A 21,681-nucleotide genomic window follows, 5' to 3' on the forward strand; every position below is an offset into this window, starting at 1 on the left:
ATCTTTATTCTCAAATATAGATCTCTGTATTGTATTAAAACATTAATTTGTATATCAGGCTTGATTAGGGGGATTAGATATTTTTCTTGGAGAGGTGGCATCCAGTCTTGACGTGTCTACTCAGCTGAAAACTCACTGATACCACCAGAAGCTTTCTTGTGTTAGGGATGAGTGAATATATCAGACTTGGTTCTGCAAGAAAGTTTTACTTTCTTTTACATCATAAGAGGAGGGAGAAAAAAGTCTTCCTATACCTCCCCTTTACCCTCTTTCCCCAAGAAAAGCTAGCAAAAAGCTTTATGGGAAAGATTTACTACTTCTGAGCAACCCGTGCTTTCATAGGGATCATTCTAATAGCCCTGGAAGACAAGTACTTATGACCCAAAGCCAAGAGGACCTCTCCATGTTATGTATAGTAAGGACAAAATTAATAAGAAAACTAGTTCAATGAGATAGCCCTTGCTTGTAGAAATTCAGTCTTGTTCCCTGCAAACATGTGGCTGATTACAAGGTTGTTGTGAGCTAAAAATCACAAAATCAGAAGGGATTTTTTGGAAATAATGTGAAGAAAGAAAGAAAATAATAATTTTCAAATTTGCACACTCACAGTGTAAAAGTACAGGACAAGGGCGGTGGGCATCATTTTGCAGTCATCAGCTAACATCCTTGTTAAATTCACACTATCAGTAGTGGGTCCTCTTACAAGAAAAGAGCTGTAACTTCCATTAACCATTTGACATGATGGCACTGTAGTAGTGTCATGCTGGCATACTATGGAAGTGGCATTGGAGCTGAATTATTTTTCTTTCATCATTTTTAAGTGGTTTGACGTGCATTACTCCTTTTTGTGACATGGTCTTTGAAGTAAATGAAACAAAACATTATTGCTATTTTTCATCTCCAGGGTGATGAAGAGGCTAGCCTGGGCTTGCCAATCAGTCCTTTCATGGATCGCTCTGCTCCTCAGCTGGCACACCTCCAGGAATCTTTCATCACTCACATTGTGGGACCACTATGTAACTCTTATGACTCAGCGGGGCTGATGCCAGGAAAATGGATAGAAGATAGTGATGAATCAGGAGACACTGATGAGCACGAAGAGGAAGAAACAGCAGAAATGGAAACTTGTGAAAATGCTGAATCCAGTAAGTTGTTCACACTTAGATTTTTCAATGGAGCAAGTTCCATATTGTGACCAAAAACTAAGCAGCCATATTGTAAAAGCATAGAGACCATGAGCTGGTCAGGTTCAACATGGGCCTCTCCAGAGTTACAGTGATTCAGTGCTGTCCTTAGTGAAGCTGGTGTGTAGCCAGTTACATTGGTAATGGAGACACTCCATGGTTTCAGGACTCATACGCGTTGCTGTTCATATCTACTGCTCATTTCTACCTTCAGCTCAGGTTTCTGGTGATGGATCACCCATCTGTGTGAGGGCTTTTTAGACTGTTTCAGCACTGATGTTAGCAGACTGCAACAACTTCAGTTGAAGAAAGGATGGTTGGGAGATGATTTTTTGAGGAAAGCACTCATCATTTCCATGAGTTAGCATGACGTACAGGAATAATGGAATGAGGCTCTGAGATGATGATGCAGTAAAACAGTTTTTTTTCAATGGAAGTATTTTAATGCAAATCTCCTCAGCGTAATATGTGGAGAAGAGTGGAGAGAATCGGCACTGAGCTTTGCTGTGTTGTGTGCTGGGAACTGCATCACTTGGCCTTTCTGGCTAATCAGTAACTAAAGCTGATAGTCTCCAGCCTTTCGTCCAGAAGGGCAACAGTGCTGACATTTGTCATACTTAGAGGAAAACTATGTACCCTGAAAGGAGATCTCGGGAACTCATTGGAAGTAATTTTTAAGAGAAAAGGCTGCAGCTGTAGACCTATTTCTTTTACCAGTTTAATCCTGCATGCGTTGCCTGTTCCTCTCTCTCCTGTTCCTCCTCCCTCTGAGTATCCTACTACTGTTCTTTTATTTCCTTCATCTGGATCATCTTTCTCTCCCTCCCCTATATCTAATCCTTCTAGAAAGCACTATCCTTAAGTGTGCTAATGACATACTGATACATAGCTTTTTCCTCTTAACAGCTTCACTTTTTCTGTTCATTCCTACACACTTTCATGCCCTACTGAGTATCATCCCTATTTTCTGTTGGGGAGGCTGAGAAGTGGAAAGATTTGAGGATTGCATTGTCCACATAAGGACGTGGAACTAAAATCTACATCTCCTGATGTGTAGAACTGACCTTTTATCTCTAGTAAGATCCAGGGGTACACGGTTTGTAATTAAGAAATTATTGCTGTTGTTCACACACACATTTGCACATATTTTAAGTTTAGCAGGTTCACATGCACAAAAAAATGTTGTTGAGAACAGCAAACATTAAGTATTATAGCACACACAAGTTTATTTTAGCACCTTATGATCTATCAGCTCTAATAGCAGACAGAGCCATATGTTTCTGTGCCAGATTGGCATTTATGGAATTGCCTGCCGGGGGAAAGCGTATGCAATTAGTCACCAACATAGACCCCAAAGCCTGAAACCGATGTTGCTGTATTAAAAAGAAAGATGAAGGATGTTCTCATTTATCCATTGGAGTGTCTAACCTTACTTTGAAATCCTTAGTTTCCTTTCACCTCGTTTCTCTGTTCACTTATCTTCTTTGTCACTGCTAGTCAAGTCTAATAATGCTGCTTTCAGGTTTAAAGCACAGACCATTATTAACCCTTGTCACATTGAAAACAGACCATTTTTTAGTTGTCTTCTGTTTTCTTTTTCACATTCTCCTCCATGACAGTACTTTACTATTCAACCTGGTGCTTTCAGGCTCTTTATCTTTTTCAAAACCTTAAAAATGAATGTATCAGAGTTTTGAAATATCCAAACAAATTATTCCTACTTCCTTCTTACCAAACGTGAGGTGCTTATCTTCTCGATCATACCAATGTGTTACAAACTGTTTTCTTCCAGTTCCCTAAATTCTCTGTGACTGTGTGGATCTGAATCAGGAATCAACAACATTGTTTGTGTTGATATAGGGGTCTTACAGGTCGTTAGAAATTTATACCTGTGATTAACACAATTTTGGATGTTTAAAACTTTCTCAATAAAACAAAATGGAAGGTTGAGATGTCAGATGCATAGATATTAAAAGTTGTGTAGATGTTGACAAAGCTCTTTTTCTTGATGGAAATGCCTTTTCGGCAGGTGGAAATATAATTGTGGCAGAAAACACTTCACCTAGGTCCTGATAATTCACTAAAGCAGTTGAGATAGATAAATTTAAGAGTTATAAAACCGTAAGGTAGCTTAAAATTGTTTTTATTATTATACAGGAGTATGTAATTCCCCCAAAGTTCTGATGCAAGTATAAGAATTAAACAGGCTCAGTCTTTAGTGATTCAGACAGATTTTAACACCACAGCAAGTGCTCGCTGGTGTCTGCAGAGAGCAGCAAGATGCAGGGTCACCCGGGAAACCCAGGAGAGAATGTCCTGCTGCGGCATTGGCAGGGTAGGGGCTTCCTATTAGTGCTGAACCTGAAGGTTTCCTACAGGGAACCAAGGGCTTTCTAATGAAGGATTGAGTTGGATTTGGTCTGTGCTCAGTGAAAAGCTCTTTGTTTCCAGTTCAAAAGCTTCAAGGGCTAAACGTTTTGGATCCTGACACAGACATACTTCAGGCAACCTGCAAATACTAATCCACACAAATTTATTTGGTACAAAACATTCTTCTACGTCACCTTCTTTAAAAAAGAAATGGGCAGTTGTCTTTGGAGGGGTTATTATTTCAGTTCTGTGATGGCCGTTGCCACTGTTAACAACCAGGGAAAATTTTCAAGCTTTGTACTGTTAAGGAGTTAACAATCTGTGTTGGACAGACTGTATTGACAAAGAAAAAAACACACTTCAGACAGCAAAACACTTGTAGTGCAGCTGTGTCAAGAGCCATGAGAGCTACCAGTGGCAAAAACATTTTATAGGTTAACAGCAATGGACTGATGCTTCAAAAACAAAGACAAGCGAGCTCCCTGATAGTATTCAGCTGTAAGACTACATCTTCAGTGGTCAGACTCCGTTGCCGAAGCCATGTTGTGCAAAGGCTTTAAGGTCGTCTGTACTGCAATGGTGGAGTGATAAATCCCTGACTTTGAAAAGGGCACATAGGAGTGGGTTCCCTCCTTTAATTACTAATGCTTGCTTATTCATTATCCTTCTACAGCTCAGATCAAAGGTAAAATGTGGAGAAAACAAAATCAGGATCTTTCTCCCGAAGGCAGTCAGCAAGGATCCATTGTGGGTGGGGGCACAGAATTTAATGTGTATGTGTTATGGAGTAGGTTGATCAGAGTCTTTAAGTACTTGATATACAAAAGTGAGCAGAAACAGCTCAGCAACATCCTTTATGCGTAATCATTCAAGCACTAGATGTCTCTGTGAGCTGCATAGTCAAGGACAGCATGCAACCTGTGATGGGATGAAGCTGGGGCTCAAACTGTGCAGGAAACCAGTTTGCTTTCCCAGAGATCTGGAGAGGCATAGCTTTCTGAATTTTAAGACTGTTTAAGTTTGTGTTTTTAAAAATCTGTTGGTGCAATTCCTATATGTCCTAGTGCACCCTGTCTGCTTCCTACACCTTCAGTCCCTTTTCCTTCTTCTCTCACAGAACACAGTACGTTAATGTCACATGGTATTTTACAGGAAAGAAGTTCAAGAGGAGGAAAATCTACTGTCAGATCACTCAGCACCTGCTTCAGAACCATAAAATGTGGAAGAAAGTAATTGAGGATGAGGAGAGGTTAGCTGGGACAGAGAAGCAAGGCGTGGAGCAATCCACGCTGCACCAATCTTCAGAACAAATCCAGGCCATCAGGGAAGAGGAGGAGGAGAAAGGGAAGCCCAAGAGGGATGAAGAGGAGAACACAAATGTAGAACCAAACCAATGACAATATTTACAGCAGTATTTTAAGACAGATTGACTCGTGCACAGACTCTTTCTCAAGCCAGCACAGCATTTAGACACAACACTGTAGAAGTATGGGATAATGCGCCTACAGCTGTTTAATTTGTTTCTTTTTCCTTTTTATGGTGAGGTACATTGTTTAAACTCCTATGCTCAAGGAAGCTTTCACACTGCGACACCGGCTTTTACAGACTTTCTTTAAAGAGATTTGGGGGTGGGTGGAATTATATAAATATATATATATATAGCCAGGGTTATTGGCTGCACACTTCAGCAAAATACATTTAATGGTATATTATGGTCACTGTGATATTTACAGAAGAAAGTTATCTAAGGAAATGCTGCTTCTAAAGCACATTTGCAGTTAACAGTAAGGTACCAGTTAAGAAGCTTTTGCTCTTAATGCCAAGGGATAAAAGTTCCAGAGCTTTATATGAATGCTGATATATCCTGCCAACAGATACGTGTGCGTGAGGGGGTGTTTGCGAGTGTGAGTGGATGTAATGTAATATAGCATAGTTTGAGTTCTTATTACACTAGCTGTAGCACATGTCCCAATACGCGACAACAAACAGAAGGCCTGAATTTTAGAGCATTTGTGCCCACAAGGGAACCGGAGACCATTTTGAGGAGCTGTGCGTTCCCCGTAGCCCTCCAAGTCCCAGTTTGCACTCCGGCTGCAGCAAGCAGCCTTTCAGCAGGGGCCGCGGTGGCCCGGGCTGCTGGCCTGGCCCCATCCGGCTGTGCGGGCTCCTCCGCCTCCTCCTCCTCCTCCTCCTCCTCCTCCTCCTCCTCCTCTGCGGCACTTCCCGGACTGCTGGCGAAAGGGATCTGCCGGGAAATTTATTTTCCAAAGGGGGTTACAAGGGACCGTGTGGCACGCTGGTCTGTTCCCCGTGAGAGGACCCGGCCCTCTGTGTGCTTCGGAGCGGGTGATGGCTGTGCGCGGCAGGGTGGGTGTTTGGGCAGGAGAGACCGGAGAGCAGACGCGTGCGTGCGCTCGGAAACCAGAGACACGCTGTCATCTTCCTACCCTGACCTCGTGCCTCCGTGCGTCAGCGGCCAAATATACCATTTAAGAACGAAGCTAAACTACGTCTCTTGAGAGCAAAAGAAGGGGAGCGCGGGGGCCATACCCTTCCTCAGAATAAGAGGCAAACGATGCGTTAGGAGCAGCGCGGGGGACAGGTGCCGGTCCTGCCTCGGCCGGACACTCGTATGTCTCAGCAACCACTCACATGAGCTTCAGAGAACTTGGCTTTTCAGTGTGACGTGCTGGATGGGAGCAGTTTGTTGCTGGCATTCTGCTTAGAAGCAGCGTTTGATACCACCAATATACTTCTTTTCTTTTTTCTTTTTTCTTTTTTTTTTGTTTTAAGAGAAAGGAAAAGATCGGGCCTGTAAGAAGAGCAGATCTTTTTTTTTTTGTTCTGTTTATTTGTTTTCTCTGTTGTTTATGCTGTGAGCCAAATGTCTATTTAAAAGGTTGGATATTCACTTTCAATATTTTATTTCACAATATTATATTTGTCAATGATTAGCTATCTAGATGTAAATATGGAAAAATTTTTATGGGTTCCTGTAGATAATGATATCTTTAAGAAAAAAAGAAAAAGAAAAAAAGGGAAAAGTCTTTTTGTAAAGCTAATTTTTTAAAAAATAAATACAAAAACATTTTTATACAGTGTAGCCATTTCCAAACCCAACAAATAAAGTCTTGAGTAATTTGTATAGACCCTTCTGGGAAGCCAGTGGTCTACAGGATCAAGGCTTTAAAATATTAATGCTCTTTGGGACTGGCAGCACCAACCAATACAACAAAATTTAGAGTTTTGTTCCCCCAAAAAAAGAATATATATATATAAAGTTCAGTTTCTCTCAAAAATCATTTGACTATGTATGCTTTTTATATTTTGATCCTGCAGCCCCTTGCCAAGAAGAGGATTGCTTGTGTAAGTAAGAATGCTTGTGAAAGGAAGAGTTTGTAGGAGAAGTCCTTTCTATATTAAATTTCTGACATTGCATCCATCACTTTCTGCTATCCTTACGCATTCACCACATTTCATGATCCTATTGATACATCCCCAAAAATGTTGGAAAACATTCTCTATCAAAGCCAATCAGCATGTGTGTTACCACTAAAGAGTTTCTTTTTGCTTTGCATTTCTGTTAGAGTGTGCTTTTGCTGGAAAACAGGATTTTGGTTTCTTACAGGTTGCATTTGCCTGATATCGTCCCATCCTACTCTCACCAGTAGAGAAGGCATTTGTGTTTTGACAGAGTGACTCTAGAGCATGGCTCTGAATGCTCTTAGCAGAAGAAATATTTATTAAGTGTTTTTTAATGAAATCAGAAAAGCGAAGATCCAAATTGCACTATTATTTTAAAGGGAAAGGATATAGCAGAATTCATTCAATAGAAAAAAAGATGTCTCTGAGATCTCAGCAAGTCTCCACCAATTCCATCTTGCACTCTTTTCACACCTCTTCAGTTACTTTGATTAATCATTTTATTTGGGGTTTTCTTGTACAATTGATATGCATACCTTATAGTATGAGAAGAATTTGATATGCCTCATTCTGTCCTTTAAAAATTAAACTTACAGAGATGCTTTAAAATGTCACATCTCCAAGCACTTTTTTCTCCATTTTCAGTGCATGATCACTGGGACTGGATTTTTTTATATTGATTTTTATATTGCCTTTGCTAAAAGAAGAAAAAAAGAAGTTATTGCAGAAAGCATTAGTGGGTACCCAGTTGGTAAAATTACATAGAGGCATTCAAGAATGAGGTGAAATCCCGCAAGTGGACTTCCACATACTCCTCTAAGCAGGCATACACAGGGTTGAACTAAGAAAAATTATCCTAAAAATGTGCTGAAATGGAATTACTCTATTTTTCCTAATCATCATTTTTGGTTGCCATTAGGTAAAATCTTTGTCAGCTTCTAATCTGTTAAGATTTCTTTCTGTATTGCCAAAGCAGCTGTCACAAATTGTTACTGCATTGCTACACAAGCCTGTTTGTGGGTACAATTTGATTAACTCAGGTCTTTTGCAGTGAAGGAATTGCTGACAGGCTTAAAATCAGAATGATCATTGATTTTATCCAAACTGGAAGGAATACCAGTGAAGAAGCTAAAGTAGCTGGGAGTGGTTAACTTGGTAAGAGGTGACTTATTTTTGCACTCCAAATAGTTACTAATAGAATCCAATTTCTGCAGGTGTCCACTCCTTATGAATCTGATTTTCAGTGTTTGCAGAGCATTTCTGGCAGGCATTGATCAGGAAATTTCCCAGATTGGCTTAAATTTAATACAAAAGAAAATACCAGAGAGATTTTGTATCAAATGTGAATACCATTGTTTTGCTTTGGGGTTTTTACTAGATAATGAAGCAGGTAATATTTTAGGGGGGCTGTAATAGTTTCTAGTCCGAAGGAGGCCAAGCTTTTGACCTGCAGTTGCAGCAACCTTTTGGAGGCTAGACCTTGACAGTTTTCCGCTTTGTGCAGTCATTTTGTGTTGCAAACCCCAAATAAACCACAGCCTATGCAATATTTTGGGAGGGGGGAAGAAAAATAATTGTATTCTGTCAGCAAAGTGCTCAGATTTCAAGTGGGATGTTTACAGTGTTGATTTGGGTTTCTGGTATATACAGTATGCAAACTGTTAGATACTAGGGAAGGCAAGCCCCATTTAAACAGTGTTTTGCAGTAACAAAAAATTTACGTATTTTAGTTTCCAGTTCTTTAAAAACAGGAAGAGAAAGATTGGTCTGTTTTTTCCAATTGGATATTTTGGTTTCTCCACTGTAATGTCACCTGGTGACTGATCCTGCTCCCTTCTAGTCTAAGAGAAGTTTGCTGTTCCCTTAAATAAGGGGCTTTTTGCAGTGCTTGCAGCCCCCAGTGCAGTGAGAAAAGCACTCTGCCCATCACATATAAACCCTTTTGTCCCCATATTCCCAGTTTGCTTGATAGTCACATGCTGTTCATTGTGGAATATAACTTTTGTCTTTATGCTCGTGTTGCAGAAGGAACACATGGGAGTAGAAAGTGTGAAAGCCCCAAACTATTTATTTTATTGCCTTTTCTTTTAGGAGGAGTCTGAGACTTTCGTTTCCAAAAATCCCAAAATACCTGTGTCTAGAAGTAATAATTTCCACCATGTTCAAAGGGCCATAATTTACTATTTATGCTCTAATTCTTGAGGGAACCTGGCGTTTCTTGATTTGTTTTGAGCTAATGTACAGAGCATGTTGACACTCATCTCTGAAAATCATATGCCTCCTCCAGTAGAAGGATGGTGTTTGATGCAATGCTGCAAGCCATGCATCAGAAGTTGCAAGAATCTACTAGGAAAAAGGGATTCTACTGTGCTCTTGGCAATATTTTGAACTCCCTTCCTCTGGGAGTGAAATTTTTTACAGAAAGCTGGGGAAATCGCTGTGTGTCACCCATGGCCTCCCCTGTGACCTTGTGCAGGGTGCTGGCTCTCCTAGCAAATGATGGTCACATTCTGGCAGTAAAAGGCTCCCAGGGCAGATGTAATTTGCATTTGTTAACAATGCAGGGATAGTTGTTCATCAGTTTTTACCCTGACATCATGTGTGAACGTCTCTCTGCATCATCATCAAGTTAAAATCCAAGACTGTGATTGCTCAGGACCTTTTGAGTGCATGCATTTGGGACTTTTACCCTTAGTGTACTACTGTTAGAAGTTCTTAAGATCGTGATGGTCTGAATTTGGAAGGAAGTTAAGTCTGTAAAGGTTCAGATAGATGCTTCTAAAAGTACCATTTGGCATCTAAGCAAATTCTGTACCCAACTCCCTCTTTATGCTTTCCGTGCTGGATTTTAAGTTCATTTGTTTTCTTTAGGAAGTTCTCCTAAATTTTTGTCTGCTTTTTAGGTACAAGAATTTTTCTGAAATTCCAGCCCTGTCTTTTTCTTGCTTCATAAATGCCCCGGAAAGTAGAACGCAGTGTGGAGAAGCCAAGGATCTTGCCAAACTGAGCATCAGTCAGTGGTGCAGCCCGTGAGGACTGCCCAGCCTGCGGCCCAGTCTGGGCGCATTCGCACCCAGTGCCATGCCCATGCTGCTGAGCTGTGAGCTGAGTAGGTGTGGGGTAGCTGTCGCTTCGGGTACTCGGCAGCCTGAGGCCCACCAGCTTTTAGTGGGACTTGGGATCTTAGAGAATTTTGTCAGTTTTCAAAGAACCTTAGGCACTTCTGAAAATTTTGCCATAAGTATAATGCAGCAAAAGGTTTGTGGTTGGTCCCAGGTGTTAATGAAGTCTCATTAATTATCAGGCACATCCTGCTTGGTCTGTGTGGTGTGGTCCTGTGCTGGTGATGGTGAGGGCTTTGCTGTCGATGAAGGTGGTTGCAGGTGTGAGTCCACCCTCTCGCTGACTTTCCACAGGCACAGCCAGATGTGCCAGTCAGTGTGAGCCTGGGCAGCCCAGCAAACCCAGCTGCACGCCGGGCTGCGATGCAGAAAAAGCACCAGGCGCTTGGCCGGCAAACACCCCAAGGAGATGCACCAGCAGATTCAAGTGTGGGAGAGGCAACATGGATGTGCTGTGGTTCATTCTAGAGCTGAGCCATCTGACAGTGTTCAATAGGCTGGGAGGGCAGCAATGACAGTCTGTGGCTTTTCTTTCTCTGAAGGAAGAGGCTTTTGACTGTTGGAAAACCTGTAATTCATAAAACCATATAATATTTGCTATTACTTTTGCAAGAGCTGTTATGGTTGAGATGTTCCAGCACTATGTGTTTTAAGGAAGAAAGGTTTCAATTTAAGGATGAGTATGAGAATTTCTTGAGCATCCCACAGCCTCATGGGTGGAAGAATAGATCGAGGCACGTGCACAGCGCAGAGAACGTGACTCTCCCAGGTCTGCTGCAGGCACCGCAGCTGGGAGGCAGGCACGGAGGGCTGCTTGCTCTTTCCAGTCTCAGGTCTGGACGTTCAGCCTGAGAACTTGGGTATTCCTCAGCTGGCAGCCCAGCACTGGTGTAATAAGTCCGGGAGTTGATGGGGTTGTAGACATGCAGGGAGAAAATCAAACTGGCAATTCACAGGAAAGAGAAGAGGAAATTGTAGTCCAGTATGAAACAGACTTTATGCAACACACTTAATTTTCCCTTTCTTTCAAAATCAAACGTAATCCCACTGGAATGAAGTAACCATGGAGTTCCTGGTGTTTTAATTGCTGTTTGATGTTGCAGCATTAGTCAAAAATGGTGGCAGCATTAAAGAGAAGATAATTGTTCCCATTAGCTAGGGTGGGGGAATCTTTTTTTTTTTTTTTTATTTCCCATATTTTTAGGTGAGTCAACAAATAAGAATGTCCAGGCCTCCTGAAGAAAATGAATGTTAAGTGGTTTTTAACAGATAGGGGAATAATTGAAATTAGGTGACAGCTGTCTTAAGCAATCATTGGAAGAGCTAGCAAAAAATACTGATTATTGGAGGCAAACTTTGAATTAGAGCAAAATAGCACCACTACTTTTGAGAGCAACTTAGTGTGATAAATCTTTCTTTGAATTTCATCACTTTCATTTAGCAAAACAACATTCCTTTGGAGGTAAATCAAAGCAGTGTTTTAGCCCCTGCTGTGGTAGTTATTGAATCCCAGTGTTGGAGGGAGCAGTGCGAGAGTTATCCTCCATTTACATCCTAATTATGATTTATTTAGAGGCCATTAGTGGGATTTTCCTGGCAGGCAGGTGTTCTCTTGATGAAAAAATACATCACGCCTCCTTGGTAGGATGCAGATGTCGCCCACATGAGCACCTGCCTGAATTCTTAGGACAATACAAGCTCCTCAGGAGCCTGCGGGCAGAAGAATGCGGGTGTACTTCTGGAGAGTCTTATTTTCACAATGACAAAAGGGGGCAAAAGCTCAAGCTAGTTAACAATATTTCTTTGATAAAACTGAAACAATATTAAGCATCGTGCAGTTTGAAAGCTTGCCAACGTCACTTGAGGTATATGCAAAAATTTCCCCGAGGGCTTGCACATGTAAAACTATTCCTTCTGGAAGGTGATCAGTTCAGGTGAGACCAACTGGCCTTGGCTGTGGTCTGTCGAGCTGAAGGATATAGTGAACCGAGAAGAATTTTTGACTGAAGTAGTTTAATTCTCCCTCATTAAAGAATACTTTGCTTGGTGCTAGAGGAAGAAAAAAAAAGATAATATTTATTTCAGTTGACCTTTTCAGGTGGCTAGTCCATGCCAGTTGTTTCTTACTTCCAAAGCCGTGCTTGCAGTACGCTCGAGGTGTGGAAACGGGACATGAGATGAAGCTTGTTCTGCTGTGGATGGCATACGGGATCTGGGTGCACCAAGGAGCACCACTGGAATCTGCAGGTGTGGGAAGCGGTGTATCCCAGCAGTGAGTTAGATGGGGAAACTCAAATATTTCTGTTTTCTGTCTGTGTGGAAGCATAAGAGCAGGTATAAAGGACTTTGCCATAGCTGTGGACCGTGTATCCCTTTACGATTGAATTGTCTTGTCCTGATTCAAAAACCATAGAAACCAGATCAAATAAGCAACACACGGCGCGTGCTGTGGCCCCGGCGAGGCGGGCGTGTGTTCGCTTGCTTTCCCTTGGGCTGGCAGAGGGAGCCGCGCTGGCACCCGTGGCCTGCAAATGCCGCGGGGTCCCTGGCAGCACGGCACGGCACGGGGGGAGGAACTGGGGGAGGTAAAGAACAAATGCCGAATTTTAGAGGGCTGTTGTCAAAGCAGATGGAGAAATACCTTAATGTAATCCAACTCTGTACCCACCTCGCCGTGGTTTGCTCACAGCGATAGCCCCAAGGCAGTGGGCTTAGATGCTCTGGTTTTCAACGCCGTCTTCCTTTACCACAGTGAACACTTACAAACAATTAACGTGAATTAGCAATTGCTCTTTGCTTTTAAGTATTTATTTAAAGGTGGTTGAGTTTTGGGGAGTTTGTTGTTATTGTTTTTTCCCCCGGAGCCTAGTCATTTTGCCCCCGTGCTTTCATAAAAAGGAAAAAAAAAGTCTTTAATCTGATCAGAGAGAAAACAGTTAGGGGTTTGCCATGTGTGTACATAGTACTTTAGGTAGAAAGCCCGTCATCTGTTAAAGCTATCTTTCCTATTCAAAATTCCTGCCTGATTCTGACACAAGATGAAAATCTGTATTTGAATGCAAAATTTTCATTTTTAGATGTTCGTAAATCTTAGTACAGTACTGCAGATGGTATCCTAAAAGATCAAAGACAGCGTTAACAGTTATGTGGTGTTGATGATATTTTTAATATTTCAACCATGTCGGCATACATTTGGTCATTACTTTTCTAAAGTTAAGTCTTCTTTTCTTGAGTAATCAATATAAGATGTTTGCATGATGGAAAGTAATTTAAGTTCACTTTTTAAAAATACGTGATTCATACTGTAGGTTATGTTTGTTTAACAGATTAACATTTTCACTGACGGGTGGCAGTTTTTTTCTTTTTAGTGCTTTTGATAGAAGAATATCTAGGACATTTTCCAACAGAAACACATTTTGTAATCTTTGCCTCCAGTTGTGGGAGTAGTACCTTTCAAAAATAATTGTTTTCCAATACAGTTTGGCCATCTGGGTAACAATATGTGAGTATGTATATCACATACAAGATATGATTTTAAAAAAAAATTTAAAATCCCATTTTGGTGAAAGTAATCAAGAAATTAATCCAGCAAGGTCAAAACCCTTTCTGAGTAAAAATTTTGGGTGCGTCAATATAATTGGTGCACTCGACCCCTCCACCAGATTTTGGGGCCAAATGATACAAATTTTGTATTTTCAAATTCACAAAAGGCCAACCAAAGGTTTTTTACTTCAGAAAACACTGAGAAATTTGATCGTTTTACATCCCGTCCTATGAGGTTTGACTCCTGGCCTGGGACCTCGGGGCACTGTGCCTCAGACACAATTATTTTATGATGCTCATTCAGACTCAGCTCTAGTAGCAAGTTTCCGCAAATCACCCACATACTTCAAAATTAATCCCCCCCTTGATTTTTTTCACTTCAAAAGGTGAGGAGAGGGGGGAATGTAATTTTATATGGCTCTATTTCAAAAGGGGTTTATGTACCTTTATAATTCTTTTGAAGCAATATTTTAAAAAATAACTGCCAGCCAAAGTGGCAATGCAGAAGTGCCATCTTGTTTAGGATTTGTACACACCAGTTTTTAACACAGTGTTCTTTTCACTAAGTACTACATACGTTAATTTATATTTATATATTGTCAATATTGTTGTAACCAAGCTTCTCCTTTCTAAACACTTCAGGAACAAGGCCTTGTATTTTTAGGTGATTTTCATAAACAGAATATTTCTTTTCCTTTCACTAGTATCTTGCACTCGATACACGTAGCAATACTTAATATATTCTCTTCACAAGTATTTGTTAAGTGATTTAGTTAATGGCTGATAAATGTTTTGTACAAAATAGATTCTGTACAGGAAAAAATCTTTTAGATAAACATTATTTATTTTTACTGTTTTGTAAGTTAGACACTATAATGAAGCTCCTTTTTGCCAGAATTACTGGAAGTGCCTCTTGGTAAAATGTATTATACAGTAAATATGTATTCAAAATTATTAGAAATACTTGTCACAAAATGAACAATGTGGATGTTGCAATGTGAAGACAAATGTACAACATAAATATAATTCTGTGGTATCCTGTTTGCTGTGTTTCTTTTTCCTTTATTGAAGAAATTTGCTTTCAGTGCCCAGCTTTCAGTTTAAGCACCAGACTGCAAATGACCTGTAGCCTCTTCAAACTCTCATTCAAATCCAGTAAAGCTGGTATATACTGAATTACTTTTTCATCTGCCAGCCCTGCTCGGTACGTGTTAGTGACCCATACTTAGGTTTATTGGTATCCGATTACCTGCAACTTTTACCAGCAGAATTCTGCATTTTATTTCGGATCACCAATAAATCCCATGTTAAATGCTGTGTGACTCAACCAATCTGTGGAAGGCCTCATTATAAACATCCTTCTTTAATGGTGGCCAATATTTCAACATCTGTCATCTGTGTACTTTTCAATCCAATTAGTATGGACCATCCTGATTGTATGTGGTCTATATTACATGGTACTATTCAGCCATAGTAATGCAGAGTAACTAATGCTTCCAGAGAGAATGAAATGTGTTACCTTAACAGTGTTTCCTTATTAATCACAGAAGTAATCTGTTAAAGTGGGACATCAGTAAGTGAAATCAATTTTCTTGCAATTATGTTGGTAAGTATACTGTCATTCTTCAGTGAAAGATTTTGCTAGTCCATTATGTGGGCTAGAATTGACATCTAGCTACTTTCTTTGCTTAGTGTTTATAATTTCAAAAAAGTTACAGCTTACAGCTGGCAAGTATTTTCCCCATTTTTTAAGTTTTATTGCCTACTTTCATCAAAGATCTGGAGAGCTCTTCAGCCAACTCATTTGAAATGTCTGCATACAAATTATCTGGATCAACTATGTATTCAAAGCCTCTTTCCCTATAACTTAAAAATTAACAGATTTCAAAATACGGAAAAGCATCAGCTGCATATCTGGCTGTCAGTTTTCAAGTCCTACCGGTTTATTTGTCATCTAGCTTAAATCTGAATGGCAAAAATGTAAGGAAATTTGCACCAGGCAGTTATTAGGAAGGAATTAGTTGGGATCATTGCCAGTACAAAAGTAAAATATGGTTATACCTATTCTAAGGGAACTGCTTATAAGCCTGCAGCTGGTCTGTCCCAAACACTTAGTAACTCCATAGCATGGAATTATTTGATCCAGAGATTCACAGCTGCCCACAGAGAAGCATACAACTGGAGTAGCAAAGAAAAACTCTTTCCCTTCAATACTGCTCGTCACAAAGAGTAGGGGCTAGCAAGGTAGAGAATGCACTTGCCTTTGAAAATCACCAAACTCCCTTTGGAACTCTTCAAACAGCGAGAGGTTCCCATGGGAAGAGATGAGCAATAAAACACAGGGCAGAAGCAGTCAATCTACTAATGAGACCACACATGAGCATGCCTCTCCTGGGCTTTTGGTAAAACATAAAGGAGGCCATGACGCACAGTCAGTAGCAGCTCAATTAAATGTTGCGTTTTCCAGGTGTTCAAATTACTCTCAATTGCCCAGGCAAATCCACTTGGCTAAAACCACTTAAAGTGTTTCACTAAAAATAGAAATCTCAGAGAACTCTTGGTGCTCTGTTTAGCAATGCTTTCTTTAATGTTTCTTCAATTATCTCACCAAAATGCTGTGGAAATCGACATTAACCCTCATGCCACCATGGACTCCCTGGATATCCTCAGCGATACACGTAGGGGTAGAACAGCAAACGACTTTGACGGTCAGATGCGTGACTTCCAGGTGCTACCCTGACTGATGGGGTCTGTAGCTCTGGGGTAGCCATCTCACACAATCCGAGGGAGATTTTGAACCACTCCACACTGGGATCCCAAAAATCTGGCGTGCTGAGATGGAAACTGTCAAAGCCAGCTACTTTGTTGAACAGCTTCACAGTCAAGGGGTGATGCTAACACTGCATTCAGTTGTGAGCCATGGGAGAAAAAGTGCAAGTTTAAAGTTTTACCTAAGGTTTTGACGGCTTGTGTCACACCCAATCCAGACTGCTAGTTAGAGTCACTAAATAACCTGGCATAGTTTGGAAGTCTGATACAGATAAAAGGTTGCTGCAACATCTGCTTGTGTGCAGGCAGGAAATACAAAGCAGACGGTTCCTGTTTGATCTGCATGATGGCTTCATTTACAGTGACTTTTGTTGTTGTTGCTGGTAAATTACTTCCCTTCACAATCCTTTGCACATGGCAATTGTTTATTACTGTGCTTGCCAAAGGCATCATATTCTACAAATTCAACACCTTCTGTGTAATAAACTCTTCTGTTAAATTCTTTACACCTTCTCTTTCCACATTTCTAGCCAAAACCTTTGTGTTTAAACCTGCTTCAAAGAACTTATCTGCATTACAGAAAGTGCTATGGGATTTTATTAAGATTAAAGGTATTAATCCCTAGCGTCTGGACATATTCCAGTTTCTCTTATTACGTTCTTCTAAATTAAAATTCTCCCCAAAGCTCCAGTGGGTACAAATGCTTCCTGCCCTGAAGAGATGTGTCTTGTCACTGGATCTCTCATTCATTCTTCTTGTTATAGCCCCTCTGCAAGTGCTTTCGAGGTAACCTGCAGCCACTGAGCACGCTCCTGTACGTTACCTCAGGCACCCAGCATGGAGAACATACATAGAAAAGGTGGTATTGTTCTATGGTCAAGGCACAGTAAGTGCATTTACTGCAACTGCTCTTTTGGAAAATTCTTCTTCCTGAGGCTCATGAAAGGGGCTGAAAATCTGAACGTCAGGAATAATTTGATGAGCACCTCAGGGTAATGAGACTTCTCAGAAGGATGTGTGGATATCCTAATAATGAGTTATCCAGGTCCAAAAAAATAATTAGAACAGTTTTCTATTGCTTTTGCTGTTCTTTGATAAGAAAACTCTTCTTTGAGGCTAGATCTGGAAGTCCTTAGTTGGGCAAGGAAGTACTATCCTCAAGCCTGAAATTTTCACGGCAATCCCTGAGTGCTTCTAACAAACAGCTGAAGTGTATTATTTGTCATTGGTTCTTTGATGTGGAATTATTATGCAAGGTTTGTTCTGACAGTAGGTTTTCTACACATTTATGTTCTTACCAAGTATGTTTGTAGGACTGGCAACAAAAAGAAGAGGAAAATTAATGTCAAGAAATAATGAATCCATAGCAATAGAGTAGCATAGCTAAAGGAATTAAAATTATATAGGCAGTGAAACTGGATTGCTTTGTTAGTTAACTGTAAATGTCTTCAGTGTATCTGCTTGTCATTTACTCCAAACTACACATTTATCTAAGAATCACAGCTAGCAGAAATATTTTTTTTATAAATTACAAAAGTTAAATTGTACTAAAATTTAAGTATTCAGAGATGTTTCTTTGAAAGAAACAGCTCCTTCCAAGCCATCATGCTTTCTAAGTTGCCTTTATTCTGGCAGCTGCATTTCCAGACTCAACAGTGGTGTGATGCCTTGAGCTTCCTGCTCTCTGGACAAGGATTCAAGAGATCTGGATCTGTTTGAGTTTTTTCCTGAGCTCTGCACAAACTTCCTGCATGACCTTCAGCAAACATGAACAGTTCAATTCCTCTCCTTCAAATGTGAATAATACTTACTATTTAGCCAGCTCTCTCGGTCGTGTCTGCTGCATCTTAGCTCCTGCGCTGAACTCTCCGAGCATTTAGGAGATCATTGCAGTGCGAGAACTCTGGGCCACAAGCAGTTGCTGCCATGACTGGCTCTCCTTCGCTGTGAGTCATTCCAGACACAGCAGAGCGGCTCAGGGTTGGAATATTTATGTGCTAGCATAAGTAAAATAATAAAGGAGCATTTGGCCAAGTGTCAATCTGAGAAGTTGAGGACTCATTCTACTGAGAGTTTCTACGTAGCTTTGCTTTGCAACACAGTATTAAAGCTTTGGAATGTGTTCTCTGTCAGACCATAGAAATCAGGTAAGTTTGGATTTTAAGGTGATGTGGTACATCAAAATCCCATTCATACATTTTGGTTTTCTTTTTTTAAAAGTCAATATTTTCCTTCTATCAGATGAAAATAAATGTTTCTTTGCAGCTGTTATGTGTGTATTCAGATTTCAGTGTAAAGTTTATCTTTACAAGCAAGCCCTTATGCTTTAAATAAGTCTGTTGGAATACGATTTTAAAAAAATGTCTTTAACAAAGGAAAAAGTTCCGTGCTTCTGACCACTGGGGGGGGTTCTTTTGAGACTTTACAAGGTTAGCATTTGCTTAAGAAATGTGCTTGAAGAAGAAGCAGCTGGTTCCCTGGAGCTACGTCTCAGAGATCTGTTGTTGTTGGATGGTTTAAAGACTGACCCACAAACCTGCTGTGTTGTTAGTGTTGTTAGTGTTGTTAGTTGTTACTGATACATCTGAGTCAAGATTACTCTTGTCACAGCTATTCACTACGGCTAGACTAGGCTTTGTAAATGTAATTAATTTAACCCTATGCTTTAGAAATGAAGGTGGTCTGGCTTCTAATTTCCTGTAACTAATACAAAGTAGGAATGCAAAGAAAATAGAAACAGACCTTGAGGAACAAGCTTTAGTCTGGTTCTTTGTCCTGTAACTGCTTTAAAGGCTTTGTTTCAATTATAGAATAAGTGTATATGAGTAAGCAATTTCTTTTAGGACTGTGGGAAACCAAAACCTTTCTTGTGTGATTGATTGTCTAGCAAACTTCCAATGAGTTTTGTGTCATTGTGCTTGGCAAGTGCTCTGCTGTGGGAGGCACTGAAAAGTGACACACAAGAGGCGGCGTGTCCTGTATTGGAATTGGTAGTGATCCGTTTCCCCTGTCTCGGTTCTTGTTAGTAAATTGTAGCAGGTGATGTACTGCATCACCTTTCCATGCGATATCCATGGCCTGGGAGACTAATAAATTCCTACCTGGATGAGACTTTCTTCTCTGCCAGATGAACTCACTGAGTTTTAGTGAGGATCTTGTATTCATTTAGTCTGAGCATCTGGAAAAGTATTGTTAGAGGGCATAAATACAACTGTTTCTGAGGAACTGCTATAATTAGCTTATAAAGGAATGGTTATGCTCTTCTGGAAGGTGTAAGAAAACTTTCCATAATGGAAAATACCTCCCCCAGGGTGGTTTTGATAAAGTTCCAGTTAAGATATTATCTACACTTATAAAGAAGTCAGAGAAGGCTCTGTAAAGAAATTCCAGTGAAAGCCCAGCTGTGATAGGAAACTGATGCTGAGGTTTTACAATGAACCAAAAATTCAGGAAAGATGAGAAGATTGCACTAAATCTCGTGGGCCTCGTTCTTCAAAGCATTGCTTCATCTTAAAGTACATAAACCCATTCTTTAGGTATTTTTCTGTAAGGGTAGAGGACTGTGTCCTGGTGTTCATCAATATGATTTGTAGCATAATGGGGGTTTGGAGTATTATGTGAAAGGGATTTATATAAAGAATTTATGGTGGTGAACATGAGCATCACGTATTTTAAGGGACAGTGTGGTGAAGGCTACCTGTGGCAGAATAACTGGAGTCTGTGTCAGAAATCATTGAAGGAGACAAGGTCAGCAATAAAAATTAAAGGTCAGGCAAAACTAGTACAGCTCCTGTATTGCTTAAACTCAGTTTTCCTAAAAATTGAAGGAAACAGGCTAGAAGCTGTTCTCTGAAAGAGGCTGAAAGAACTCATAATCACTAATTCTCCTAATCACTAATTCCTGTGGACTATTAGGCACCCTGATATCTCTTAGAAACGGGGAAAAGAGATTTCCAAGTTTCCAAACCTGCCAAGTAAGGATATAAGACACATTAAAGTACAAAATGTGAATTATGTGCAGTGTAATAAAATTCCAGCCACATTAAGAATCCAAAATGGAGATATAATGAAGGAACGGATACTAATTTGTATTAAATCTAGGAAAGTAGAAGCCTGTTCCAATGGGTCGTGTTTGGCACGGCACCATTTTGAGTGTCAGTGAGGTTTTAGCTGCCATGGGAACATTCCCTACTGCAGAGGGTGGGAAAGAGCAAAAAGGGGAAAGGAAAAAGTATAGTTTTAACACCTTCTTTGTATAATTAAAGCTCACAGGTTAGCAGAAGACACAGGATTTATAGCCTCTCTCATCTTAAGTAACTCCTCTGGGAACTAGTCATGTTTACACAAAGTTGTTCTTTCAGTAGTGATGACCTTGTGACAGGAAAAACACAGGGTGGGAATGAAGTTTGCAAATTTTTCCTTTCACTATGGCAAAGGACTTGACTGACTCTCCTGTGCAATTCTGTCCTCTTTTCTAATGGGTCTTCTCATTCTGGTTTTACATCATGTTGATGGGGACTTTGCCCTGCAGCTTTTGGGGAGCAGGGCATACTGGGCATACCAGGAAGGACCCAGGTCTGGATAGGAAAAATTTGTGAATCACCTGTTCACCCTACATCCTATCTTCTCCCAAGCACCCCTCCCCCCCCTTTTTTTTTCTCTGGTTCATTCCCCCTTGAAGTCTTTCATTTCCTGGGAATGAGCAATTAAGAAGATCAGGATATTTTTTTTTCCCTCTCCACAAAGCTTTGTCACGTGCCCCATCAAACTTACAGCAACTTACAAAGAAAAATACCCCCTGGAGGGTTTAGATGCTCTTCAGGATTTCCAGCTAGGGCACCCAGTGTCTTTGCTTTGCCCATGTGCCCACTGTCCTGGAGCTGATAGGAGCGGCGAAAGGAAGAAAAAAGTGAGGAGGTGGGGGAGGAGGATGGGGGGGAGATGAATATCAAGTGCTCAGGCAAAACAAGAAACAAAACAAGTTCCCCCACCCTTATGCTTTTTCCTTTTTCTACCTCCAGTATAAGATGTACCATCCCTAGACAGGGTAATTTCTAAGAAGTGGTTTTCCCCTCCAATTTTTTCCCACTTCTAAGCAGGGACCAGCACCCATGCATGCATGTATGGGTATGCATAAGCAATAGAGGGAGCTTACCTGTGAAAACCGGTAGGCACCATCTCTGGGGATTTCTGCTGCCAGGTAAGATTTGGCTTTTCTTCCTCTCTTTGTTGAGTCGACTTTCAGAGAGGATGTCCTTTAGCTGGGTTCA

General features: G+C 40.6%; 2 protein-coding genes and 1 long non-coding RNA gene across 3 annotated transcripts in view; 2 read left to right on the top strand and 1 right to left on the bottom strand.

Annotated features, from left to right (window-relative positions):
- The window catches only part of PDE3A (phosphodiesterase 3A), a 259,054-nt gene extending 254,284 nt beyond the window's left edge, over positions 1-4,770 (top strand). The window contains exons 15-17 of the mRNA XM_041118210.1: positions 905-1,145; positions 4,228-4,327; positions 4,707-4,770. Coding sequence (XP_040974144.1) covers positions 905-1,145; positions 4,228-4,327; positions 4,707-4,770 — 405 coding nt within the window. The remainder of the gene's footprint in view (positions 1-904; positions 1,146-4,227; positions 4,328-4,706) is intronic.
- Positions 4,771-5,763: 993 nt separating this feature from the next.
- LOC115352733 lies at positions 5,764-21,677 on the bottom strand. The gene is made up of 4 exons (XR_003927247.1): positions 21,567-21,677; positions 19,513-19,589; positions 18,223-18,408; positions 5,764-5,799 (listed from the first exon to the last, which is right to left on the bottom strand). It is a non-coding gene; the product is annotated as an uncharacterized LOC115352733 (long non-coding RNA).
- Positions 21,535-21,681, top strand: part of LOC115352729 (solute carrier organic anion transporter family member 1C1-like) — a 59,444-nt gene continuing 59,297 nt past the window's right edge. Inside the window, exon 1 of the mRNA XM_030041333.1 lies at positions 21,535-21,611. The gene's annotated coding sequence lies outside the window, so the exon portion shown is untranslated. The remainder of the gene's footprint in view (positions 21,612-21,681) is intronic.

The sequence above is a fragment of the Aquila chrysaetos genome, chromosome 17 (assembly GCF_900496995.4).
Source record: "Aquila chrysaetos chrysaetos chromosome 17, bAquChr1.4, whole genome shotgun sequence".
NCBI classification, from domain to species: domain Eukaryota; kingdom Metazoa; phylum Chordata; class Aves; order Accipitriformes; family Accipitridae; genus Aquila; species Aquila chrysaetos.